The sequence below is a fragment of the Hermetia illucens genome, chromosome 5, assembly GCF_905115235.1.
Source record: "Hermetia illucens chromosome 5, iHerIll2.2.curated.20191125, whole genome shotgun sequence".
Taxonomy (NCBI): domain Eukaryota; kingdom Metazoa; phylum Arthropoda; class Insecta; order Diptera; family Stratiomyidae; genus Hermetia; species Hermetia illucens.
The window spans coordinates 17,277,872-17,305,768 of record NC_051853.1 but is presented as its reverse complement, the minus strand read 5'-3'; the positions used below and the strand labels follow the sequence as shown (position 1 = coordinate 17,305,768).

General features: G+C 45.7%; 1 protein-coding gene and 1 long non-coding RNA gene across 3 annotated transcripts in view; one reads left to right on the top strand and one right to left on the bottom strand.

The window, feature by feature from the left end:
• Positions 1–23,952, top strand: part of LOC119658290 — a 180,062-nt gene extending 156,110 nt beyond the window's left edge. Inside the window, exons 12-14 of one of the 2 annotated variants that reach the window (XM_038065586.1) lie at positions 22,008–22,111; positions 22,246–22,443; positions 22,681–23,952. In XM_038065586.1, the coding sequence (XP_037921514.1) occupies positions 22,008–22,111; positions 22,246–22,443; positions 22,681–23,074 (696 nt within the window). In that variant the 3' untranslated portion in view covers positions 23,075–23,952. Of the gene's footprint in view, positions 1–22,007; positions 22,112–22,227; positions 22,444–22,680 lie in introns of both variants that reach the window. The other variant, XM_038065585.1, reaches the window with a different exon arrangement.
• The window catches only part of LOC119658291, a 96,791-nt gene that overhangs the window by 32,792 nt on the left and 36,102 nt on the right, over positions 1–27,897 (bottom strand). The gene's annotated exons all lie outside the window — the stretch shown is intronic.

Genomic DNA, 27,897 nt, shown 5'->3' with positions numbered 1-27,897 from the left:
ACTGGGAGATGGGAAATATGTTTTCTTTATCTATCTTAGTTGACAGTGGGCAACATAGAAAGTGTCTGGATGTAAAACTATCATGTACCGAAGCAAACCGGAATTACCATAAATATGAGCATGCAAAGGAAACTGCCGCAAACTATTCCGTTCAAAGTAGCAGCGTTTGAAGCCCTGTGTGTTGGAAAGACAATAAGGAGAGCAGTCTGACACTGGACCAGCCCCATGACTAAATGCAGTGGTAGTTGTACAGGGATGAAACATTTTTGAAGGTTTCTGCCAGTGGGAGTCCAGCATACATGCTTCTCATCAGAGATTTCTTCCATAAAAAAAAAACGCAAAGGAGAAACGACAGATAGACAAATAAAACGGCCCTTTAGATAGACAAACAGCAAGAGAGGCAGATAGACTAATAGACAGGCAGCCATAATCTCTTCCAATACCGAAGATGGCGAAAACTAACGCTTAGGGAAACCCAAAAAGTACTAAAACTGAAGCAATCTGTCGGTCACTGTCACCATTTGGAGGTTCTCCTTGGGCGCAATGCGGAGTTGGCAAATAAGGGGCATAAGGTGGCCCTAGGAGAATAGACCTCATTAAAGAGCCGCTTCAAATGGCTCATCTTTTTAAAGTTCGCGAAGGTACACAACAGCAGAATTAATGGGTCCGATCGATGCAGAAGGTGTGGCAAAAAGGACATAAAGGATGTAATAAAGACCCAAAATTTTATTCGAAGGAGAGGTGAGGCGGGATAAGCCACATATTGTTTGAACTGGTCCGCCCGGAATTTAGAAAAACGTTAACTTCAAAGAAAAATAAAGTTTATTGAAATAAACCTTACTCATTATAAGGTTGTTCAGGATTTACTTGGTAGTCGGCATTATTTCTGGGCATTGGCTTGGAGACGTCACAGGCGGCGACCACATTGTTGACAAAAAATAAGTCTCTAGATCTTTTCTCTCATCAACACACTGATTGTCATTGCACTGGGTCTATTCTCCCTTTATGGAAGGTATTGTATATTTCAGCAAGCACAATGTCGCAAGAAGAGAAGGCTTGCAGGAGTATTAATCTCCTGCATTGAATAGGTCCAGCAACAGTTCAAGTAGCAACTGCTCATATTTTATATTTTCCGAAGTTGTCCGCAGTAGCGAGACATGCACAAAGACGTAAGAGATACAAAGATACAAAGCCACACATACCCACGACAATCGGGATTCGTGTGCCTATGCCGCTGTAAACATGAGGTTCCTTGATTAGAGTCTTTACGAACATGTGGCTAGATGTTGGGTTTGCTTCTTTATGTATGTACGTTTAACATCATCAGCTTGTATACTTCCCGCTATTATCGATGAGCCCTAGTGCATTATCCTTTCCTCTGCATGGCTCCCCAATTTTTTGTTATGCACACTCCGTCTGGATTTGGAAGTCCCTGCACTTGATACCTATTCCGTTGACCAGTTGCCTCACGAGAAGTACCTGTCATAAGAATTTACTTATCCGCCTCCGGTAGTTGAGCGTCCTTTCGTCCTGTGTCTTTTGGAGTTGCAGGAGAAATTCATCTTTCTGCATTCCAATAAGGGTTGAGACATTATCCGTCAGGTGACTTACGTAGAATCTCCCTTGACTTTCTTCAGAGTTTCGGTAACAATGGCGTCCAGAGAAAGCTTCCTTTAACCTTCCGTTTAACCATTTTTTAAGGCTTTGCCCTTAATAAAATTATTACTCTGTCTTTTCAACTTTTTTTGTCGTCTGAAGGTGGAATGCGTCAAAACCTATCATTGGTTACTGCCCCCTTCGCATACCCTGCAGGCCTGCCATTTTAATATCACGTTGCGGTACAAAACCAGCTAGGAACTGCTCCTTGTGTTGTTTTTCTTTCTTCCTTTGAATCTCCTCCTTCACTAGCATACTGTGCATCGCCTTCATTAGTTTTTTTTACCGCCATCGCGTTTCAGGGTTAGTATGTGGTCCACGATATTCTCAGGTGTTAACCGCGTCCTGGCGACAATTTCCACCTCCCCTTGCGCGCGGCGAATCTCAGATGGCTAAAAACAACATGCTCAACTACTAATTTCGTATGGCGGACAATACGTGGAGTCGTCTGGCCCGAAGCGGTAAAGATATGTCCGATACCCGCCGTATTCACTTAGTAATTAGTTTATGTAGTAGCTGACTTCACTGTGCCTTCGTCTGATCCATTTTGAAATATCTGGGATAATTCTGTAAATCCAGCGTCCTTTTTGTGAATTCTTCCATCAGTTTTGCCACTCTGAAATAGCTTCATTTCGGACCACGACAATAGGTACAGGCTCCACCATCGCTCGCTAAAGCCTTCATTGATGTCTGCTTCTTTCGTTTGGCGATCAGAATTACCTCGATTTTATGCTTTGAGAATGCCAGGCGAGCGTCTTTTAACCAAGACCTGATTTAAAAATTGCCTCGTTTGTGAGGACCTCGATGTCCTTAATATAATGTGCAACAATAGTCAATCCGATGTCATCTACGAAGCCAATAACAGCCAATCTCAAAATTCTGCCATCCATTATTATCCACAGGAGATGACCGAGGACTTATCTTGCAGAAACCCGTATGTTGTCTGATACGTTTTAGTTCTATCATCCGATTTGTAGCACCACAGCTTCTCCGAGATGGCGCATACTAGATATATGGGGGTTCCTAATTTGGGTAAAGGCCCAATTATATCCCTCCATATCGGAGAATCAAAGGCATTTCTCACATCGAGAGTAACTAGCGGCCAAGATTTTATTGGCCTCTATTCCTGCCTCCGCAATTTTCGTTATCGTGTTGATCCCATTACTAATGGAGCTCGTATTTCGGAACCCAAACTGCCTACATGAAGGACCCCGTTTACTTTGTGTGATCCGCATAAGGCAATTGTAGCTGACCTGTTCGTTTGCTAATACCGTTTACTGGGCCTATAAGATGAAGGACCGCCCAGAGGCATATTTGTCTTTGAAGTCTGTTGCTTCCACTTTGCCAAAAAAAAATCTTCTTTCAAACACGCCGCAAATGTTCCAATGAACCAGTTTGGAACTGCCTTGACTACCCCCAACAGACCTTTATTCAGAATATCGTCCAAGCTTGGAGGTTTATTTTTGGCAATTTTCTTCCCGGCCTCCAAGATCTACAGCTTCCTCGGAGTCTACGTGAGCAGTGGATAAGAACTTCCTGCAAAAAGTACTTATGAAATCCTGCAGCAAATCAAGGTTGATGCTCGGCGATGAGTGCTTACCCTTGATCGTTGGCTGACTGCCTTGTACTCAGCTCTAAAGAGTCGAAAGCCACCCCTTGTACATAACCTCTTGAAGTGTCCAGTCCTATTTCTTGAAATTGCTGTTTGCATTTTCTTCCTAGCCTTTATATATTGATTGTTTTGCTTTTCAAACTCAGGCGGCTTCCTGCGTGTTGAATTAACCTCCTGTCTCCTCCTCCTCTCCTAGTCTCCTTTTAAGGCAGACTTTATGACAGGAGGTGAACTAATTTTTTCATCCTTTCCACAAAGGTTTGTGATTGGATTTTGGAATGTGCAAACGCTTCTCGACTACTGTATTGAATCTCCCAGAGTGCTTGATTGCTCCAAGGGGAAGCACTTACTATCTCCCTTTTGTGCAACGTCCTATTGTACTCTGGGAAGGCTGCTTGAAGTAAATGTGACTGTGGTGTCGTATTGATGCTTCCTGATTTTGTAAGGTATGTTCTTATGCTCTGGAAAACGGTGCCAAATAGAATATTAAATGGAAGACTCCGATCCTGAATTAGGAACATATCAATAGTAGAGTGTTGTGCACCTACGATTTCCGATACAGTGGGGAAGGAGGCTTTCTCTGAGCAATCTAATATAATCCTGGGGAGATTCCTTAGAGATGACATTGCGATCGTAATGGGCGATCTGAATGCCATGCTCCGATGACATCTTCCTTGGATATGTGACATGGGAAGCACAATCATCGTGTGATAGGGCATGATGGTCTTGAGGAATATATTGGCAATGATGAGAAATTTGCGGTTTTCTAGAGTTTCCACCGCATTATTATTTGCGATCGGATACAGAGTACGCCATAACGTCAGTTGGACTACAACAGACCGACAATGTGTATCTAATCAGATCGACCACATTGCTATCAGCAGAAGATTTAGAAGTTGTCCCCTGGATGTAGGAAATAAGAAAGGCGCTGACACTGGTCCCGAGCAACATCATCACTTGATGGTCAATTGCTTTCGCTTTTATTGCGTCCGCAATACACAAGGTGTAGTGAGCCTCGATGCCGAAAGCTCATCATAGTCCGCTTTCAGGACCCTGAGTGGGAGGGAATGTGATCCTCTCCACAATTGGTCGCAAATGTTTCACTGATACTATTGTGTACGTTAGCTCTCGATCCCTCATCCACAGTAACCAGCCATTTACAGAGGCGCGGAGAAGGCAGCCAATCGCGTTTTCACAATCCTTTAATCGTATAATATTTAAGGACATTCTAAATTTTGTAGATGAAATGCCTAGTCGCAATAACATAAGGATATAAGCTACTCATCTCGACCATCAATGTGGTCAAGCGCAGCAGGGCCGCTGGTCTTGACAGTCTCCCCGTTAAAATATTTCTTGTAGTTCCAGAAGTTTCTGCAGAGCTACTACCTCCATTCATCCGCGAATTGCTAGGAACTGGACTTCTTTTTTCCAAAAAGTGGAAGAAGTCATTCCCTTGTTAAGGTTTCGAAAGGGGACAACCGATACGACCGCGAGAATTGTAGAGGCATTTGCGTGCTCCCAGTTTTTAAGAACCAAATATCCAAAGTTACCCTAAAGCGCATCAGAGCACATTAGGACGGCTTTCCCCGACAGAGACGTTGTCCATACTGTCTTGTCCGGACGAGGGTTTCGATGAACGCCATAATATTTTTCAAATACCTCGACTGCGCGGACAGTGAGTCCGACTTAATCCCACGGTCTTCTTAAGACACGGATTGATTTTGTGACCACAATCAGAGCCCCGCTGAGACAAGCAACAACGGTACCAGTCTATACCAAGTGCATGGCTTAGCATTCATACTGGTGGATGCTAGACCTACCTAAATCTCTATCGAACTAAGGAGTACGGCACTCGTGTTGAAATGCAACATCGCGCCGAGGCCAGAAGGTCTTTTTTAGCTTGAGCATAACCACAACCCCACAACCCCCTATGAAACTCCCAATAGGGGGCCAACCGCAAACAACCAAGCTGTACTCACATACAACGGGAGTTCACCCGAAGTATGAGAGTACAGGGGCCGGCAAGCCAACGTGAGTACAGCGTCTCCCGGTGTCACCACTATGGAGGTTCTCCTCGGTCACTTGGTTTTGGTTTGGCCGACAGGGTTTCCGCCCCGTCTTCCTCATCGCCACCTCTGAGCAACTGCATTAACAGACAAAACATCAAATCATTTTGATTATATTAGTAGCGTATTTCTTCTGGCGCACCGAGTTTGAAGTTGCTCGACTTAATAACAGCCCTACATCTGCCCTCGCTGTTTTGTCTAGAATTTGAAAATCGGTTAATGTTGTTCCGCACCCCTGCTCCCTCTGTGTCTTTATATGGGAGCATCACATAAAATGATCACCACTATTGCTCGGAAGCTCCAAACTTTGGGTGACACCTATCCGCGGTATACTCTGGCCCGGCAAATCACACTTGAAAAAAGGCTACAACGTCATCATGGCTGTTCCGTGCAATAGAATTTGCTATCTCAAAGTGGCTCAGAAACACATTGCGCAGAGCAGTGAAAGAGATGTGTCTAGGTTTCTCGGAAAGACACTGCGCACGACTACATCCGGAAGATAGCATTCACTTTAAGTTGTAATGGTCGGATTCTGGTCATCGCGTTTTATCTCGTTATCGACTCCATTTATACTGCAAGTCTTACTAGACACAATGGAATACTTTGAAAAGATATCATCGCATATCCTAAGGGAAATTCCACTCCCGCTTTCCAAAGCGAATAAAAGGAGCTGGAAACTGGAAAGAAAGATTTATTCGATTTGCCTCTGGGAATATTATTAAGCAGGTTTCGTACATTCCGAAAAACTACTTCTCAAGAAATTGCTAAATCTGGAGGATGCAAGCCAGCAAAAATTCCTCGGGGAAAATTAACTCTTTGGCCGGTATCATCGGTTCCCCGCGTTCTAATATTCAACAAAAAATGGATGCGTTGATGGTAATTGAACCATGTTATCTCGAAACACAACAGCACTTGAGTTCGCAATGTGCATTTCCACTCAACGCAAAAATCTAACTCCGTTCATCTAATTTGAGGGCGGGTAGTGCTCGATTGCGTTCCACCGGTGAGTGGTGAAACTATGTATATTTTGGTATTTCATTTCCAGTTCACAAGGAGTGGGTTTGTATGTCTATCTATCCCCTGGAATCTAGTCCTACATACATACTAACTACAGAGGCAGCTCTAAAATTAAAATTAAAGCGTTCGGCTAATTCAAACTGTGCCCACTCCACCTTGCTTTGTGCAAGGACTATAGGAGTACCTAACATGACTCCTTCAAAAAAGAGAAAAAATTGTGTTTTCACCAAACACCAGTGCGTTTTGATCCCGGCCTTCCCATCACCAACATCCTGTAGCTGTGCATATTTTACAACAAAAATCGTTTTAATCTGTAGTTCGCCACCGTGGTTCTATCCTGTAGAATCCTCGTTGCTGCCGTTTACTTCATATTCATCCTTGGAGATAAATTTCACTGAAAGCAGTTACCAGATAAAAGGATTTTTTTTTCACGTTTTCAAGTGTTGGTCACTGGGGGAAAATATTTTCGTTGCCTATGGGTATTCATTCAGGGTAAGGCTCTGCATGAGAGATATATCAAAACGTGCAGAAGGCTGCGAAAACGTGGAGGAGAGTGGAAAACGAAGGAAATATGCTGTAGGCATCATAAAGCTGCTAAATGTATTTCAGATCATAGTCGAAAATGCAAGGAGCAAAGCAGCAGAAAATTGAAATGCTGAACGCAAAATGCTTACGATAACTCAATGCAGAAGGACACGGTAATAAATATTGCAGTTTCTGGGGCGGGTTTCAAAGGAAGGAAAAGTAATGGCTTTAGCGGTCATGTGGTGGGAGGTGTACAAGTGAATTTGCATACTGCATGTAGTTTGGGAGTTCGGAGGTCGTTCAAGAATCTTATTGGTACTCGAACTTTAATAAACGAAAAATTGGCGTCGTTTTCAAGAAACGCAGTCGATATGATACGAAAAGCGGAATTAGGGTAGGTAGGTAGGAATCAGTGGTCGCTCCGAGGAGCCCAATTAGCGATTTGGTGCGCCGTTTTGATGCCACAAACTCCTAAGACCGTGACTGTTGTTATAGGAACAGGGAAGCAGAGTCCAGCTCGCTCGGATCTTCAGAGCCAGCCCGTAGCATTCACGAAGGAAAGCAGCTCTCCGACCCTGCAGCCAGAAATCTCACTAAGGTCCCCAAAGAATGGTTTACCCAGTGTCCGCAGCCTGACTCGAGCCAGAGCCGGGCAATCGCAGAGAAAGTGCATGAGGGTTTCCCTTCCTTCTCCGCAGCTTCGGCAATGCGAGTTGTAGGGTAAGCCGAGCCTAGCGGCATGGTCCCCTATGGGCCAGCGCCCCGTGCAGACCGCCATAATCTTGAATGCATTTGCACGCGTCTGGCACAGGAGCTCTCGTGATCGGGCTATGTTATAAGCGGGCCAAATTCTCCTTGACTTGGCACAGCTTGTAAGCCTTCGCCATCTCAGGCCCGCGGCTGCTAGGTAGTGCGAGTAGACTCGGCCTCCGACAGCCGCCAGCGGAACACCGACTGTATTCGCTGAGGTACTGCCAAGAGCAGAGCCTTGCCTGGCCAATCCGTCAGCCCGCTCATTCCCCTCTATGTTCCTATGCCCGGGAACCCAGAGGAGAGTGATCTTGAGCGTGCCGCCCAGATGGTTGAGCGTGTCTCTGCACTGCCCCACCAACCGGGAAGATGTCGTCGTTGAGTACAAGGCCTTGATGGCCGTTTGGCTGTCGGTCAGAATGGCTATGTTACGCTTGGGGCTTGAATCACGCTCCAGCCATCGACAGACTTCCAATATCGCCAGTACTTCCGCCTGGAATACACTGGCGAAACCTGGGAGACCATACGACTTGGATACACCGTGTGTATTCGAGAAAACCCCCGCGCCCACGCCATAGGCCATCTTTGATCCGTCCGTAAAGAATACCGTGTCATAGTCTTGCAACACGCCGCCGGTTTTCCACTTTGTCCTGGTTGGAAGGTCCACAGCAAAGTTTCTCGTGAAGTTCAGCTTGCGTGTGACATAGTCCGTGGGGGTTGCCCAGATTTCTTGAGGTATTTCATCTAAAATGTTGCTGTGGCCGTAGGACTTCGCTGCCCAGCGTCCGGACTCACGTAGTCTGACGGCACTGCACGCTGCAACATATTTGATGTGGAGGTCTAGGGGGAGGAGATGCAGGAGTACATTGAGAGCATCTGCCGGGCAGGACTGCAGAGCCCCCGTAGCACCTGCACACGCGGTTCTTTGAATCCTATTAAGCTTCGTTCTATTGTATTTCTTCTTCAAAGCCTGCCACCATACAATAGATCCGTACGTCAGGATCGGACGCACTGCAGCAGTGTACATCCAGAGAACCATCCTCGGCCGGAGACCCCATTTCTTGGCAAAGGTTCTCTTACAGGCATAGAAGGCTATACAGGCCTTCTTAACCCTCAGTTCTATGTTCAACCTACAATTTAGCTTAGGATCCAGGATTACACCCAGATACTTTACATTAGAGGAAAGAACCAATCTTTGTTCATTCAGCCGTGGTAGATGGAATTCAGGAATCCTTGTCTTGGTGGTGAATAGCATCAGTTGCGTTTTGGTTGGATTTATGCTGAGTCCGCATCTTGCGGCCCACAGGCACACCTTTCGCAACGCTCCTCCCATAATGTCGCTCATAATGGACAGAAACATCCCTGATACTAATATCACCAAGTCGTCGGCATACGCAACCACCTTCACCCCGCTGCTGTCCAATGTACGTAAAATTTTGTCCATTACTATTAACCAGAGCCCCGGTGAGATAGCACCACCCTGGGGCGTGCCTCTATTCATAGCTCTGGTTAAGTGGTTGCCTCCCAGATCGGACTGGATTATCCTGGTACTCAGCATGGATATAATCCAATGCGTGAGATACCCCTCCAATCCAATACCGATCAAGGCTTCCTTGATGGCGTTGGTACTGACGTTGTTGAAAGCTCCTTCTATATCCAAGAAGGCAGCAAGGGTATACTGCTTGTACTGCAGCGACCGCTCAACCGTGCCAATTACCTCGTGGAGGGCGATTTCTGTGGATTTTCCTTTGAGGTAGGCATGCTGGGACTTAGAGAAAGGCGTTCTCTCCATAATCGTCCTTAAGTGAATGTCCAGGACGCGTTCTAGGGTCTTCAGCACGAAAGAGGTCAGGCTGATTGGCCGAAAGTCCTTTGCGGACTCATGACCTCGCCTGCCCGCTTTCGGTATGAAAACCACCCGTGCGCGCCTCCAGGACTGCGGTACGTATCCTAAAGTGATGCAGCTTCCGTAAATCTCAACAAGCCACGGCACAACCCTTTCCTGCTGCTTCTGTAGCATGACTGGCATTATACCATCTGGGCCTGGAGATTTTTATGCGGAGAAGCTGTTTATAGCCCAGCCGATCCTATCCCCGGTAATTACCGATTTGATAGTCTCGCACAGCTGGGGTTGCCGCAAACCCTCCAAGCGAGGTTCTGACTCACAGTCCTCCTCGCTGGAGGGAAAGTGCGTTTGCACCAGCAGCTCCAAGGTTTCACTAGAAAATTCCGTCCAGGAGCCTTCCGACTTTTTAAGGAAGGATGGACTCTTATGTTCCTTGGACAGAATCTTATTGAGCCTCGCGGATTCACTAGTGCTTTCAATGTTCTGACAATAGTCTAGCCAAGACCGCCTCTTGGCGGTCCTGATGGCCGACTTGTACTTCTTTAGGCAGTCCTTGTATGGCTGCCAGTATTTTTGCCTGTAGCAGATGTTGAAGATTTCTCTGGTCAGCTCCTGAGCTCCTGAGACTAGAGAGATCTTCGTTCCACCACGGTGGCAGGGTCTTTTTGCTGTACTTAGCAGGGCACGAGACTTTGAAGGCGGTATCAAAAGCCTTCTCCAGAGCCCCGACCTTTGACTCCAGTTCGTCTGTCGTGCCAATCCTACCAATTTGCGCACCGGAGAGTTTGTTCTTAATTACCTGACCAAACTTTCTCCAGTCGATCCTCCTGGGGTCTCTAAAGGGCTTGGAGACCTCTGCGGCGAGATCTAGACTGAAGAGTATCCAACTGTGGTCAGAGAAGGATCTCTGGTCAGACACTCTCCAGTCCTCCACCCTACGAATCCCGTTGTCGGTTATTTGGGTGATATCAAGGACCTCCTCCCAACCGTCGCAGTTCTCCGAGCAGGGGAAATGAAAGGTTGGTGTACTGCCCCTGTTACACATCGATAGATTTGAAGTAATAATAAAATCAAAGAATAACTCACCTCTTTCGTTGATTTCGGAGCTGCCCCAAAGCGTATGCCTTGCATTTGCGTCGCAGCCTATCAGCAGGTTGGCTTTCTTTGGTGTTATGGTGTTCGTCAGATGTTGTAGTTCTTCTGGCGGAGCTGATCGGTCGTGAGCCATGTACGTCGAGGAAATATACACGTTCTCTGCCCCCACCTGCTCCAGCTTGACCACAACTAGGTCACTGGAACTCAGGTCCGGGCACAGGAAAGCGTGCAGACCCTTCCTCGCAAGAATACATGCTGTAGGTTTAGCCTGATCAGCGTCTCCTGTGCTGTGGAATAAATTAAAATATTTGCTTTGGAGCCATTTGATGGTTCGGTCGCTTCCGACCCAGGGCTCCTGTATTAATGCGATGTCGATGTCTTCCTCTAAGAGAAAGACGAGCAGATTAGCCGAGGCACTTCGAGTGCTGCAGATTTATCTGCGTTACCCTCAGCATGATCTGCTTGCGTGGGGGGTTTGTCAGCCCCCGTCGGACCGTCGATCGTCATCTCCTCCAACAGCTCGTTGGCGGCGTCGATTGGGTCAAGGTCGTCGTCCGGTTTTGCAGAGCGGAACACTTTTACTTTGGCATTCCTGACTCCGAACCACACTTTATAATCAGCCTTTTTCAGTGCCTCCAGGCACTCCTCGTTTATGCGGAGTAGTACGGGCTGGCTGTTTATCTGAGGTTCCTCCTACTTTATAACAACCCAGTCGTCCATGGGAATCCCGGGGTTGTGAAGGCGCAGGAAATGGACGAACTTGTCCTTCTCCATGCGGATCTTCGGCAACCAAATGCGAGCGACCGGTCTCCTGGGAATCTCGTCGTAAGGGATAATCTTGAGCTTAACACCCTCCCACGCGTCGCTGATCTTAGCGACGCACAAGCCGAGAAAGTCCTTAGAGAACTGGTCCATGCAAGCTATTACGTGGAACCCACGGACCACCTGAGATGAATCAAAGTGGGGGGTGAGTCCCGGGTGTTTGCCTCCGGTTTCCACGAGATGTTCATGGACCATGGCCGACAGCCTAGCCTCAACACTGGTCCACACCTCCAGCGTTAGTTTGCCGCTAGCAGAATTGCCATCCGCCAGCGCGACACGTAAGTGACTCCTGGCCACATCGCTGAAGGGCTTCGCAGTACGTGGCCCGCCGGCTGACGGTTGCTGTACAATTTCCTCCGTATGTTGCTTGGCGTCTGCGTTCTTGCCCACTCTGCTCCGCTTCTTATCTTGTTCGACCTCGTCTTGAGATCGGTTGCGTTTTAGAGCGATGGGCTTCGCCTTCTGTTCGTCAGCCCGGCGTTTGCTGTTGTATTCATCAACAATCGCCTGGTATTTAGCGAGGTCTTTTTCATCCCGCTCGTCGACAGTACCGGCCTCCTTATTCTTGGCAATCTTGCCGAGAATATGCGTGGCCTTCTGGTACTGGCTCTTGAGCAGGACACCCGTGGACCTTCGCTTCTTAGCTGGTTTCCGGCGACCAGCATTCTTGTTGGTTTTCGCTTTCGAGGGATCCCCCGACGCTGAGGGCTTCGGGTCAGGAGTACTATGTCTGGTACTCGCTACACCCAGCCTGACGGCAGTGTTTCCAGCGGCCACCACGCGGAGGTCGTGTGAGGACTTGCCTAATTAACTTCTACCGTTTAGGTTGTAGAAACTGAGTCCATTATACTGTCACTGATAGCCTTCCTGCAATAACTTTGTCTAAGGTCTGAGAAAGTGGAGCAACTGCTTATGAAGTGCAAGACCATTGAGTCCATTTCATGACCATCATCTGAAAATAGCCGAGCTGTTCTACGGCGGATAATTGAGGGAGCAGTCTCTCGTCCCATCATGTACTTACCCTTCATGTCCCATCGTTAGTCACCACTTTCTTTCATCTTTCTGGCAATTCATGGATTCCATCACGAACGAAGTTTTCAGCTTCTGAAGCCAAGAATGGATCAAGCCAAGTTTTGATACCCTGTTCTCAAGTGATGCGTATTCCAGTCAAATCATTTTGCATGGATCGAAACAAATAGTAGGCGGAAGAAACGAGGTTTGCCCTATAAGGCGAGTGAGCCAGAACTTTTAAACTGGAACAGCAACATCTCTCTGGTGTCTGGTCTCGTATTCTGATGTTGTTTTTCAGCTATAGCTTTCTTCACATGGATCAAGTATTGCTTGTGCAAGTCTCGCGTGATAGTCTGATCAGGGCTTAGAAGTTCATAGTTGATCACACCCTTTTGATCTGACCAAATATAAATAAAATAATCTGGATACCACAAACATGCGACTTCGGAGTTGATGCTTCCGTTGACTGGACTTTCAAGTTGCCATACAAAATTCAATTTTCGCCTCCGGCTAGGCTTCAATGCAGGAACGATTTGCTTTGATACCCTTCAAGCAACATTTCGGACATATAAAATCGTAGTTTGTTATTACTTGGTATCAACTCGTATGAGACCCAATTTCTTTGCTTGGAACCTTTTCGGAATAGCTAGTTCTCCGAGCTATTTTTGCATTTGACATGAACCTTGGTCGGTTGCCCCGAACACTCCTTGTCTTCAACATTAAAATTCATCATCATCATCAACGGCGCAACAACCGGTATCCAGTCTAGGCCTGCCTCAATAAGGAACTCCAGACATCCCGGTTTTGCGCCGAGGTCCACCAATTCGATATCCTTAAAAGCTGTCTGGCGTCCTGACCTACGCCATCGTTCCATCTTAGGCAGGGTCTGCCTCGTCTTCTTTTTCTACCATAGATATTGCCCTTATAGATTTTCCGGGCTGAATCATCCTCATCCATACGGATTAAGTGACCCGCCCACCGTAACCTATTGAGTCGGATTTTATCCACAACCTGATGGTCATGGTATCGCTCATAGATTTCGTCGTTATGTAGGCTACGGAATCGTCCATCCTCACTCCATCCTACTACTTGTAAATCGTCAAAACAAATCTTTGGAAGATTTATCCAATGGTGCGGATTTACCAGAAACTTCCACAAGCAGTCAATGCGCCTCGGCTGCCCTTATGAGGAACGAAACTCGATATTAACAGCGCATTACGCAAAACTCAAAGGTTTCAATGCATTATCTGATTGACAGATGATGACATTCCGCGATGCATCAAAAGTCAGCTGTCACTGTGAACCATCTAGAGCACCTAGAGCCATCTTTTGGAAACGGATCGAATTAAATTGTACACTCAATATTTCTAAGAGACCCGTGGATATCCGATGTCCATTCTACTTTGCAAGTAGTCACGAGTCTCAAAGGAAAATCTGCAAATGACTTTTCTTTTGAACTCTAAGTAAATAGAAAAGGTCTTGGGGGTTTAACGTGGTCTTCCTCGAACGCGGGCTAATTTAGAAACCACAATTAGAGCCCCGTCATGACTGGAACATTCAATCCAGTCGATGCGATGCTTATCTTACATCTTTGCCGCAACTAAGGGGAACGGCGCAACTCCACAGTTGGGCCAACAAGGAGCTTTGCCAGCGATATAGGCACAACCACAACCACCATGAAATTTCCATAAGGAGACCAACCATAAACAACCTGGTCGAGGGCGTATCGCCCAGGAATTCTCCTAGAACATATACTCTCAGTGGGCCACCCCGATTCCCATAGTACAGGTAACCTCCGGTGAGGCTTCGTGGCAGGAACCATTTCAAATGAATCCCAGCAGACTCGGGTCTGAGCGCTTCCTGAAGTACTTTTGGGCGGCACCTCTCAACAGGCAGTGTGAAGTCAGCTCGGCGGGGAGAATCGCAACGAAATATTTGCTCCGGTCAACAACCGCTTTGCGTACCCTACACCACATCAGACGTTACAAGGCAACAGTAAAACAAATCACGTGAGGCTAGTGGCTGTCCATTACGGTCACTTCGGCGATTCTTCCATCATACTACAGCAAAAGCTGCGTCAAGGAACTCCGTCCTTCGTCGGAAACTAGCAAGCACGTATGCGTTAGCGCATCGAAGTGCATCACTGTCAGCAAGTCAAAAGAATGCACTGGTTAAAACCATAGATACTGCTCACTACGTGAATGGCTATGTCGTCTAGATTACTGATGTCACAGTACGTTGGACAGACACAGAAAACATGGAACCAGTCCAATGAGTCTGCCCCACACATAATACAAACATGACTGAGGCAAGGTTCCGCGAAGCCCATCTCAAGCCCAAAGTCCAAAACTGAACTTTTTCTAGCCGACACACTTTTGACCGACTCATATATGACCCGATTTTTACCACATTCGTTCCATCTAAACTGCCACTTAGTTTTTACACACTCATCTAACTACCTTTTGACTGTAAGTGGTGCTAATCGTTTTACCTGATCCGCACTAACTAAATCCGTTTACAACAAAGGTACGCCTCTCCTCATCTTGTGGTCGGGGCAGGCTGAATTACCTCTAAATAATGGTCAAAACTCTGCGACATACAAGAAGACATACTAACAACACCACTCGCTGACAAGCATAGAGCAGTTTCCTGCCTGATTTTACTACAGGTGGTCCGCTATGTAGGTTGTCTCTCAGCAACTTCTCGACGGTTTTCTTCCATAAGACGGTGACATCGGCTTTAAGCGACCACATGTTTACGATGCACTTGCACTCAGTACTCCGCTGCTCAAGCTCAAGTGGGCTATTCCCCTCAACAAGAATGAGGAAATCATCCGATAAGCAACACATTCAACAACCGAATTAAATTCACCCAGTAACTCATCCACCATCATGTTCCAGATAAACGGATCGGTGGTAGATCCCTGTGGGCAAACACGCTGCATATCGACCCGTACATGCTCGTTGACACCTTGAATGAATGCTTTCCTACCACGGAAGTAGCTCTTCTACGGTACCAATTCCTGGCAGCCACACTCACTAAGTTTTGACATCGCAGGTGACCAACTCAGATAGTCAAATGCGCGTTTGAAATCTACAAAGATCCCAAGGACGTATTTGCTTTCACAACGCATAACGAGGTTTTTTATGCGTTAAAACATCGTCAGTGGACCGGCCGATTCGGAAGCCATACTGCTTGTCACACACCACCTGGTATGTTTCACCCGTAATAGCTGGACGAAAATCTTCTCCAGGATCTCGCCAATGGCCGGGAGAAGACATATGGCTCTGTATGACCAAGGGTTACTCCTATCTTCCCATAGAAATAAATCACGCAGACACTTAACATGAGGTGGGTTGGCCCGCCAGATAGTTTTGCACACCTCGCCAGTTACCCCATAAAGCCAGGTGACTTCCAAGGTCTGAGCCTTGTAGTGCTCACCTCAGCCAGACAACACCTCAAGGACAGAATTTCCCCCCTCTTCATTCGGCGCAACCATCTTAACGTCAACATCATACTATATGAGAGCAGTTCATGGATGGTTGCCGCCACTGTTACTAAGAAGCTTCCAGTATTCGCCAATTCCTGTCTACATCAGGCAATCCGGTGGTATTCTGGCCTGAGATAAGAACTTGGTCGCCGTGCGGACTAAATGCCCATGGTTGCATATTAAGGAAAGATGGCATCTCCATTGTGGATTATGTCATGCAATGGAACCCACTATCCCGGAAATAGTCTGAAGCTGGGTGGCTTAGAACAATTAGAGAGGAGTTAAAGCTTCTCTGAAAATTATGGAGGGAGTTGAAGCATATTGGTGGAAGAACCTAAAATGATTGTGCGAGGACGTGGATGGCATACAATACCCCATATGTGGGGTCTTCTTCACTTTTGAAGGAAATACGTGAACTGCGTATTCGTTCCACATTTTGCTGTACGATTCAAAATTTACTTAAGAGTAAGCAGTGTAATGCGGCTGCCTATGGTCAGAAAAATTAGCGACTTTTTCAGGGTTTGCTACTTCAAATTATCCAACAGGAAACCGAGTTCAGATGCAAGATACACTACTTGAAGGTGCGATTTGTTTGGATGAGGTTTTGCCCGAAGAAGTTTTTTGTCAGGGAGTAATTTTCAGTCCAGAGGCAGAGACAAGCATCCCAAGACCTCAGCCAGTAGAATCGACTAGTCAGTAATATTGACGGAATGTCAACTCATTCTGCTATGGGAACTATTGGTTCCTTATTGATTCCAAATATCAACCTTTCGCATTGCAGTAGCTTTCCTTCTATGCCTTCTGCTTCGTTTAGTAACTGGTGGATCCGTTTCACCACTGCAATTACCGCGTCCCACGCTGTATTTGATTGTACCAGGTACCTTACCAGATTTTCCACCGTTAGACGGATGTTTAGCTCTGTTCCAAGGTGTCTCCTTGAACTTTCAAATCTTGTACCTGTTCCTGGGTAGGTGAAGAAAACGTGCACTTTCATACGTAGGAGAATCAGGCGAATCATCGAGACCGAACCTGTAGAGGTACTTCCTGTACCCACTGTGTCCGGTTAAGAATTGAGTCAGATCTTAACTCGTCTCACCATAGTGTCGCGTAGTCCACATACTTATATTTGGGAAAAGTCTGTTTGTCCACCGGCCATTCTCCGCCTGGTCCCAAGCTATTTGCCAAGCACTCAATGACCTCATTCGCTTACTTTGCTTGTTTAAGCTCGCTTCCTGACTCTCGTACAAACTGCTTGCCTTATGGGCTTGAATACGCACTGGGATCATCCCCGCAATCATGCTTGTTGCTGTTGATGTCCGGTAGGCACAATATATTCGGAGACCACTTAGCCGATATACAGCTTGAAGCTCTCTGCTATTTTTTACGATTTTTACCCCAAACGCCCACACTGGTGCCACGTATAAAAGGACAGAGGTCACGATTCGCGATAAAAGTGGTTGTCGGCTGTGTTTCGGCGCCTATTATTTGGGATCATCCTTGCTAGTGTTGGACTGATAATGGCCGCTTTCTGCCCAGTAACCTTAAAGTAAGAGAGAGAGCTGAGAGTTAACAACGTGCACCTCGATGCAAATTTCAACAGTTTTCTGTTTCCGCTGCTTTGTAAAGAGCACCAATTCCGTAGTGTGTTCAGCAAGTTCCAGTCCGAAGTCATTAAGCCAAGACTTGATCGTCCATATATCCTCGTTCGCATTGATATGTACTTTGTCGGGGTGATTGGATATTATGACCATTCCAACGTCATTTGCGAATCCGACGACAACATTAAGTTCCATAGCAGAAGGCCCTGAACAGACTCCTGCCGTTATTACGTACATTTTCGACCCTTCGTCCATATCATACAGTAGCTTCCACTATCGGAAGTAGACGAAGATTATATCTATATATATTTTTGCGTTGTTTGCGTTGTTTGGGATTCGATCAACACGAGGTGCTGCGGTACCCCGGACCCTTTTCACTGCGTCCACGACTGCGTCTGTGATTATTGCAAGGATGCTTTCGGCGCTCATTGATATTATTGAGAAGGTAGTTTCCGAATGTTGGGGAAACAATGTCGAAACTATCTCCCACAATAATCTTGGGCACAAGCGACCTTTTGATTTTTATTGCCGACATAACCGACTTGTACGTCCCTCCCCATGGATCAGAGTATGTCTAATCACAGATTGGCTTTGAACCAATAATTTGTACTTTTCGTGATGGTCCATTGCAACTTTTTGCGTGCCTGTTTATATTCGAGGTACCTTTGTTCATACTCAGGCGTGTTTCTTCGGCGTTGACTTCGCCTTCTGACCTTTAGACAGTTCGTAGGACACTTTACTAGGTCAGCGTTCCACCAGTAGTTAGGATTGCCCTTTCGGGAGTGTGCACGTCTTGACATAGAAGCGTCACATGCTCGGTATATCAGTTGGAACAGCTGCGATACATTTTCTATGGCCGTTCCAGTAAACTCTGTGTTCCACTTCAATATCTCCAGAATTGTGTCCTCATTAAGTGCTCTTGATGACCAACTTGTTTCTGCTTCTTTCTTCAGGTGAGGATTTATTGTTCTGGGTCGCTTATCAATAGTAATATATATCGCCTGGTGGTCGCTATGCGTATATTCTTCGTTAATATGCCAGAGTAGACGCTTGAACAGCGAATCACTTACGAAAGTAAAATCCACGACGAAGCTTCCGATATTGCCTAGAGTGACGTTTAGGCGGAAGAAAACCTCGAATAGGATTCTTCCCCTTTAATTTATTTCCCGGCTTTCGCAATCCAATTGCCCAACCGTTGAGGTCGCCAGCAATAATTTGTGGGTTACGATCTTTGGTGTCTCTCGCTAGTCTATCTAGCATGTTGCAATGTTCTGGTATTGTCATACTTGGAGCGACATAACAGCTGTAAATGTAGAGGTCATCGACCTTAGCCCTTACAAAGTCAGGTTCACGATGCTTCTTTGCTTGCTGCAAGGCTCGATTACCCTGTTTGTTTTCCAAGCACCTTGATGGGAGGCTTTTGTAATGTTCGCAGACAATAGCAATATCGATTTCCTCTTCATACACTTTCTGTGCTAGCAGGTCCCGGGCGGTTTGGCAGTGATTTAGATTCACCACGATGACTCTCATTTACGTAAGCTGGGCACCTAGTGCTACCTGTTATGTGGCTGCAATCAGGATCTTTGATTTCCCTACATAGAAGGCAGTGAAGGTTCTTAGTGCAATCCTTTGCCAAATGATTTCCCCCTATACATTTTTGATACAGTTTGGATCAATCGATCGTACTAGCGCAATTTTTCGCCATATTTTCGAATCCGAGGCATTTGAATCACTTTTTTAGTGGAATTTGCTCGCATAGCCTGCACATGACCCACTCGATGCGGACTTTGCCCGCAAATAGGGCTTTTGTAGTTGAAGTCACAAACGTAGTTAGGGTCGCTGTAGGCGTTCTACAGTACACTCTCCTTAGGCTCTTGACGTCCCTTTCCCGCATATCCTCCATTTTCTGCTGGTGTCTATGCGCTCCACAAATTTCTTTCTTATTAGTGACCTCATCGAGATCTTTACACTCTATCGTAACCATTGGCCGACTTACGCGTACAGTCGCTTGTTCGCCAAGTGAAGCTTGAATGTTCCTTTGCAGGTCGTCATGATCCTTCTTTCTCCTCGATAGTTCTACCAGCAATTCTCCTTGTTATGTTCGGCTAATCCACATTATATTGTCGCTAAGGTTCTCCAGCGTAGAATCTGCCTTAATCCTTCGTGAATTCACAGCTAGGTCCTATCCTCTTTTACTGTTATTACCAGCGCTTTTTGGCGGTTTCGTTTCGCAATCATTCCTCCTGCTTCACCCCACTCCTTCCTTGATTTAACCGGAGTCCAACTTGAGTTCAGATACCTTTGGCTGTTGCCAAAAGCTTTTTCCCCAGCATTGACTAATATTGTCCGTTTGCCGTATGTCTGTATGTCTGTATGTCTTTCTGCCTGTCACGCTCCATTTAATCGGAAACGGGTGAACCGATTGTCACCAAATTGGACAATGCAGTCTGTGCGTCCCTTTATATGCAGCAAGTGCAAGTGCAATTTTGTGTTGAGTTTGAAGGGGGTTCCCCATTTATGCGAAAGGAGGGGGGGGGGAGTATACATTTTTCTCACAGAATATGATTACGCCGGGTATCAAATGAAAGGGTTCGATTAGTACTTTTCGAAACTGATCTTATTTTTGATATTGGGTGGAACGTATTCGAATGAAGACTCGAAATGTGTGCACCAAAATCTGAAACACGTCTCGTTCTCAGAACCTATCCAAGCGAAGCGCCCAGTTTCCGGTATCCCGACTTATTTTTTATGCGTACCGAATCCAATTCTAGATTCAAATTCTCTATCGATCACAGTAGGCTGTCACGGTCTTAGGCTTACGGTGTGGGGTACCTTGATCCCCGTACAGCCTTCTGTTTGTTAAGATAAATTGAGTGGAAGCTAAGTGACCGCTTAGTTTCCTTCCGAGGTCTGTAGCAAATTATAAAATTTCCTTTTTAACTTTGGATAATGTGGTAAGCCATCGTAACAAGCTGATACGGACTGCTCCTCGAAACAGAAGTGAAATTATCCTTGCAATCAACACGCTCACTGCGCTGCCCCCTATGAAGCTTTCCCCTGCAGCGCCTGAAGTCTCCACGGAGTTATCACTGCGACTTATTGATGTTGGTAATCTGGAATCTTCTCCAGTGAGTGGAAGGAGGAGATGATCACTAGCATTCTCAAGAGGGAAACCCACCTTGAATGCGACAACTGGAGGGTTTTTTGGGGTATACGACTACTACGCTGATGTCGTATGCTTGGTCTCAAACAACATCAAAACCGAGATTCTTAGTCCGGCTGATATTGACATATTTCCTATTTCCATTAATCGGCAAAAAAAACGAAAGTGGCAGTGAATAGGCCATACATTAAGGAAAGGTCACACTTCCATTGCGGGTTATGTCATGCAATGGAACCCTCCATCCAGAAATCGGCCAGGAACTACGTAGCATAGAACAGTTGAGGAGAAGTTCAGCCTTCTCTAAAAACCCTACCGATTATGGAAGGGGGAGCAGTACTATTTGAGTCATTCGTTCGTGGTACCGTCGTCAAAGTTTAAGATTAGCATGCTTCGGTATACATATATCGTCTTGAAGCAAAGCGCGTTACAATGATTTAAGTCACACAGCTAAAAGGGATTTTTTCTCGAGAGGTTTGCACCGCTCGCTATTGATGGATTGGTTTCGTCGTTTGAGAACCTTATATCGGTTAAAAGGGATCTAACCGCCCCCGGACGTTCTTTGCCATCGATTAGACCGACAAACTGCTATCATCAGAAAACTACTTTCGTTTCGGCTTTCCTAGCCTTCAGGTGGCTACAAGAAATGCTTGAAGGTGCAACTTGCATGGGTGGGATTTTGCTTCAAGGTGATTCTTGGCTCTGAAGTTCTTTTTCGCCCGGAAGCAGATTGTATTAAAAGACGCAAATTTGACTTCACTGGTTAGCATTATCGGCGGAAGGTTGTAGAAACTGAGGGTCGTAATATTTAATGTTCTTCGTTTGGTGTAGTATCTTAACTACAATAACCTCGTCCGTCAACACACTGTTGTTATTAGTCCAAACAATCTTCTTCTTTTTCTTCAGCCTCTGTCCCGTTCAAAAGCGAGGTCTGCTTGTAGTGGTCGGTTTTGCCATTTGGTTCTAATATCAAATGCCTGATCTAGATGCAATGGCGATGTTTTTAGATACCCATTCAGTGTATCAAGCCACTGTTGTTTCGGCCAGCCTTTTGGTTGCTTCCCATGGACTTCGATGTTCAGACCAATCTTGACAAGTGAATAATCGACCATGCCATTGAATATGCCTCTCTCGCAGCTTTTCCACGATCGGTGCATATCATCCAGATCGATCACGGATATCCTCATTTCGGCTGTAATGAAAACGTGTCACGCCACTAGTCCAACCCAACATCTTCGTCTCCACTGCCGCAAGACGCCATTCACTGTCTTTTATAGTCGGACAACACTCAGAACCATAGAGTGCAACAGGACGGAAGAAAAAAAATTATATAATTTGTTTTTAACTATTTTGTTACAGGAACACATTAGACAGTCAAAGGAGAGTAAACTAGATGAAATGGGACGAGCTTCTGCCAAACGATCTCGTGAAAATTTATCGAAAATCACCCAATTGACTCCAAAGTAAGTACATTAGACTTTTAACTCCACCCATTAAGCATTCACCCTTCTGGAGGAGTAAAAGTTTCTAATGTTTTGATTTAATTTTAAAATTTTGTGGTAAATTTTCGGACTTGTAGAGATAAGCGGTCCCAAAGTTCTTTACAGATATTGGATGACGTCTCGAATCGATACTACCGAGAAGCCATTCCCATCGCTGTACAAAATAGCCGATCAGATAGCAAGAGTGATACTATCCTCCGGCAACAGCATGACATGGTTATACAAACCAGCTTAGGAGACGACACCCCGGTGCTCGATCAAAGCGGAACATGCGACATGGGGTGCCAAACGAGGTATGTATTCTCGGCATAATGGATGGCTTAGGTGTAACTACTCCACAGATTAACTACCAACAGAAATACATTGCAAGCAAGCAATTCTAGTCGAATATACTATGTGTAACTCAGTGCAGTGCTGATCTCTTCGCTATTCAACCCCTAAGTTTACCATTATTTGGATTATAAGCATCTCCATTCGCTCTGTTTCCCAAATTGAGTAACCAAATATCTTCCTTAATTTTCAATCCACAGAGAATCACTCTTCCAACCAGTTCAACGACAAAAATCCACCACGGTTTCACCGCACCAGTCGGGATTGCGTTTCTCTACTTTCGGCTACGACACACCCCCCACATCCACAAATCAGTCATTAAAAGCCCAGAAATTCAGCTCGAGCAAGGAAAAGTCGAACACAGCTCCAACCACCATTGAAATGGAAGACCTCAGTCACACGGAAATTCCAACGAAACCTTATGAAATCTGCCATCATCATCATCAACACCAGCAGCATTTACAGCAACTGCATCAGAAACAACACCAACCCCAATCGGGCGGTAAGGGTGGGAAGCAGAAAATGGAGGAATCTCGAGCATTTATCGACATTCGAAACTCAGCACCAGATGTTATTATTATGACGTCACATTGACAATTAAGGAACATCGTAGGGTTACAAAATTGTACGTTTAGGTTGTCTCGCGAATTTAAAAGCCATTTTTCCAGTGGCAACTACTACCGTAATGGAAATGCGACACGTTTTCGATGCTGTTAAATTCAGACATTTGAAATTGATTTTACGATGATATAAAATTGAAATTCCCCAATTCAGTTTGAATACAGCATCCCAGGGACCATTGTTGCGAAGTCTTAGCATTGAAGCTTCAGTCAGGGTTCGAGCAACTACGATTTATCGGGAATTGGTGCAAATTTTTACTTTCTGTACATAAAGTTATAGATACTTTCTTAGAAATGAATTGGGTTCAACATTTTTAACCTTTCTGGATACTTGAACAGGATCTTGCACCTTACGTAAGACTTCAATCGATTCAAATTGCCCCAGTCAAATGCTTTCATTTCAAACTGTTTAAGTTTATCTTTTGCCTAATATTGCGGAGCCATTGACCGCTCCTTGTTACATTAAGGATGCAGTGTAAATATTGCCGCACTTCAGGTGACCTCCCTTTACGTGCGTCACATGTTACTGATTACTTTATTGGACTTTGTTGTAGCATCCTTGTTGCTCTTTATTTATCCTAGTTGGTTTTTGGTCCGAAATTATGTTACCTAGAACACCAGATACCAAATATTAGATACTTATTGGTAGCACTGAAAGAGGAAGGTATAGACAAAGAATCTTTTCTTTGCATTATTAAATTTGTGTATTCGTTAAGTTTATTTTTAAAGAGATTATGGTCGTAAGAACTGATGTAATCAGTGCAATGCGAAATCAAAAGAAAACCTAAAAACGTAACAGTTGTAGATAAGGAAATAATTTCTAGTAATTAAGTAATTTAATAATAAGATCGAGTTGGCTAAAAAATATATCAAAAGTGGTTTCATTTCGAAAGTATCTATTCGCTACTGGTCCACAGGTAAGTAGAACTATAAATGCATTTATTAGATAGCGGCGGCCTGCGAGAGGTAGGGTGGAAAGTCAAGAGGAGGAGGGTGGTATCACCCGAATCCGTAGTTTTCTCGGGAGCCCGGAATAGAAGTTTCAATAGAAAGGAGAACAATAATACATAATTTTCATTCCGGACTCGGTTTCTCTACATCATTTTCAGCCCGGGCCCAGATTCTCTTTCTACGGCCCTGGGCATGGGGGTATGATCCCTAGGTTCCCGAAGTTACAATTTAATCGATTATTTGCTTGAAATAGAAGCTCTTTCATCATCATCATCATCATCATCATCATCAACGGCGCAATAACTGGTATCCGGTCTAGGCCTGCCTTAATAAGAAACTCCAGACATCCCGGTTTTGCGCCGAGGTTCACCAATTCGATATCCCTAAAAGCTGTCTAACGTCCTGATCTACGCCATCGCTCCATCTTAGGCAGGGTCTGCCTCGTCTTCTTTTTCTACCATAGATATTGCCCTTATAGACTTTGCGGGTGGGATCATCCTCATCCATACCGATTAAGTGACCCGCCCACCGTAACCTATTGAGCCGGATTTTATCCACAACCGGACGGTCATGGTATCGCTCATAGATTTCGTCATTGTGTAGGCTACAGAATCGTCCATCCTCATGTAGGGGGCCAAAAATTCTTCGGAGGATTCTTCTCTCGAACGCGGCCAAGAGTTCGCAATTTTTCTTGCTAAGAACCCAAGTTTCCGAAGAATACATGAGGACTGGCAAGATCATAGTCTTGTACAGTAAGAGCTTTGACCCTATGGTGAGACGCTTCGACCGGAACAGTCTTTGTAAGCTGAAATAGGCTCTGTTGGCTGACAACAACCGTGCGCGGATTTCATCATCGTAGTTGTTATCGGTTGTGATTTTCGACCCTAGATAGGAGAAATTGTCAACGGTCTCAAAATTGTATTCTCTTATCCTTATTCTTCTTCGTGTTCGTGTTTGACCAGTGCGATTTGATGTTGTTGGTTGATTCGTCTTCGGTGCTGACGTTGCCACCATATATTTTATCTGGCCTTCATTGATGTGCAGCCCAAGATCTCGCCCCGATCGCCGCCTGCTCGATCTGGATGAAGGCAGTTTGTACGTCTCTCGCCGTTCTTTCCATGATGTCGATATCGTCAGCATAGGCCAGTAGTTGGGTGGACATGAAGAGGATCGTACCTCTTGCATTTACCTCAGCATCACGGATCACCTTCTCGAGGGCCAGGTGAGAGAGGACGCATGATAGCGCATCCCCTTGTCGTAGACCGTTGTTGATGTCGAATGGTCTTGAGAGTGATCCTGCTGCTATTATCTGGCCTCGCACATTGGTCAGGGTCAGCCTAGTCAGTCTTATTAATTTCGTCGGGATACCGAATTCTCTCATGGCCGTGTACAGTTTTACCCTGGCTATGCTATCATAGGCGGCTTTAAAGTCGATGAACAGATGGTGCAACTGTTGTCCATATTCCAACAGTTTTTCCATCGCTTGCCGCACAGAGACAATCTGATCTGTTGCTGATTTGCCTGGAGTGAAGCCTCTTTGGTATGGGCCAATGATGTTCTGGGCGTATGGGGCTATCCGGCCTAGCAAGATAGCGGAGAATTTCTTATAGATACCTCTATAATTGCTGCACTGTCTGATATCTCCCTTTTTATGTATGAGAGAGATAACGCCCCGTTGCCAATCGTCAAGCATTGATTTGCTGTCCCATACCTTGAGCACAAGTTGATGAACCACTTGGCATAACTGGTCGCCTCCATATTTAACCAATTCGGCTGTAATTCTATCGGCTCCTGTAGATTTTTAAGCCGATGAATTGCACGGACTGTTTCTCCTAAACTTGGTGGTGGCAGTATTTGTCCGTCGTCTTCATTTGGCGGGACCTCCAGCTCGCCGATGTTCTGGTTGTTCAGTAGCTCATCAAAGTACTGAACCCATCGCTCTAATATGCCCATTCTGTCGGAAATCAGATTTCTCTCTTTGTCTCGGCAGGATGAGCATCGAGGTGTATAGGGCTTCATCCTGCTGACTTGCTGGTAAAACTTCCGCGCCTGGTGCGGTTGCTCCCTGTACTTTTCTAGTTCATAGACTTGTTGGTTCTCCCAGGCTTCCTTTTTCCGTCTGGGAAGTCGCTTCTCCGCTCGTGAATTCGTGATAAGTCTCTGCGCGTGCCCGCGTTCTTTGAGAATGCAACATTACTCGGTATGCGGCATTCTTCCGTTCCGTTGCTAGCTTACATTCGTCGTCAAACCAGCCGTTCCGACTCCTTTTGCGGCTGGCGCCAAGTATGTTTGTGGCCGTATCCATGATAACGTTCTTCAGGTGATTGTGAAGATCATTTGTTGATGCTTCATCTCCAGGTCCTCTGTTGACTGCGGTTATTGCGGCATCCATTTCCCTCGTATAGGTGTCGCGGAGGGTTATGTTGTGGATGACTTCAGCGTTCACTCTCACCTGACTGTTAGAGGGGATTCTAGGTGGTATTGTTATTCGAGCTCGGAGCACCATGCCAACGAGATAGTGATCCGAGTCTATATTGGCCCCCCTATATGTTCTGACATTCATCAAGGCTGAGAGGTGGCGGCGTTCGATCAACACGTGGTCAATTTGGTTGAAAGTGGTCCCGTCTGGATTGGCCCACGTATGTTTGTGGACCGCTTTCCGCGCAAACCAGGTACTTCCAACAACCATTTCGTGTGACCCTGCTAATTGAATAATCCGCAGTCCGTTATCGTTTGTTTTTTCGTGTCAGCTATGGGAGCCAACGTATCGCCTGAATAGGGGCTCCTTCCCTACTTGGCTGTTAAAATCCCCAAGTATGATTTTGATATCATATCTGGGACAGGCTTCGAGGGTTCGTTCTACTGCCTCGTAGAAGGTATCCTTCTCCGACTCTGCAGTCTCCTCTGTAGGGGCGTGAACGTTTATGAGGCTTATATTTCTAAACTTGCCTCGCAAGCGCAGAGTGCATAGCCGTTCGCTTATGTTTTCAAAGCCCATAACAGCAAGTTTCATTTTTTGGCTGACTAAGAAACCTACTCCGAGCACATGGTTTACTGGATGACCGTTATCATATATGGTGTAGTGACTCTTCTCCAGGAAACCGGTCCCTGTCCATCGCATCTCTTGCAACGCTGTTATATCAGCCCTATATTGGGACAGGGTATCGGCTAGCTACTCGTCAGCTTCATCTCTGTACAGGGAGCGCACGTTCCATGAGAAAATGCGCAAATCGTTGATCCGTTGTCGTTGTTTTAAAATCCGTCCTGTCCGAGGCTCCTGTTGTGGCTTCGCAACAAGTTGTTTTCCGTGTAGGGTTGTCAGCCCTACCCAACCTCCAACCTGGAGGAACAGTTTGTACAATTTGTCCCGTTTTTAGGCGCGGGAGACTCGCCTTCATCCTTCTCCGTCTGCAGCTTTTCGTTAAGAAAGAGCTCCCAGCGGTCACCACGTGGAGGTGGAGATAGGGTTTGGTAGTAGAGCTGTTGGCGTTGGTTCAGCAGGCATTTCCCAGGTTTAATGCTCCATCGTGGGTACCAATCCACGTTTCGCCCTGGGACCTATACTACCCTTTGACCACCAAGCTCTTTCAACCAATATAAAACATTCATTATCACAAATACAAGATCCTAGGGGCGGAAAATTCGTTGGAGCTCAATAAAAAGCTCTCAAATGGAATTAACTTCATCAAGCATAAGAAGCAAAAAGTCTGATCAAAAAGTTCCAGGACTTTCTCAATAGCTCTTCATTATAAATATTTACAATTGTTCTAATTTATCCCCTTCAACATACTCCACTTGGGAGCGAATACACTTCTCCCACCGGTGTTTGCATTGTTCCATATATCT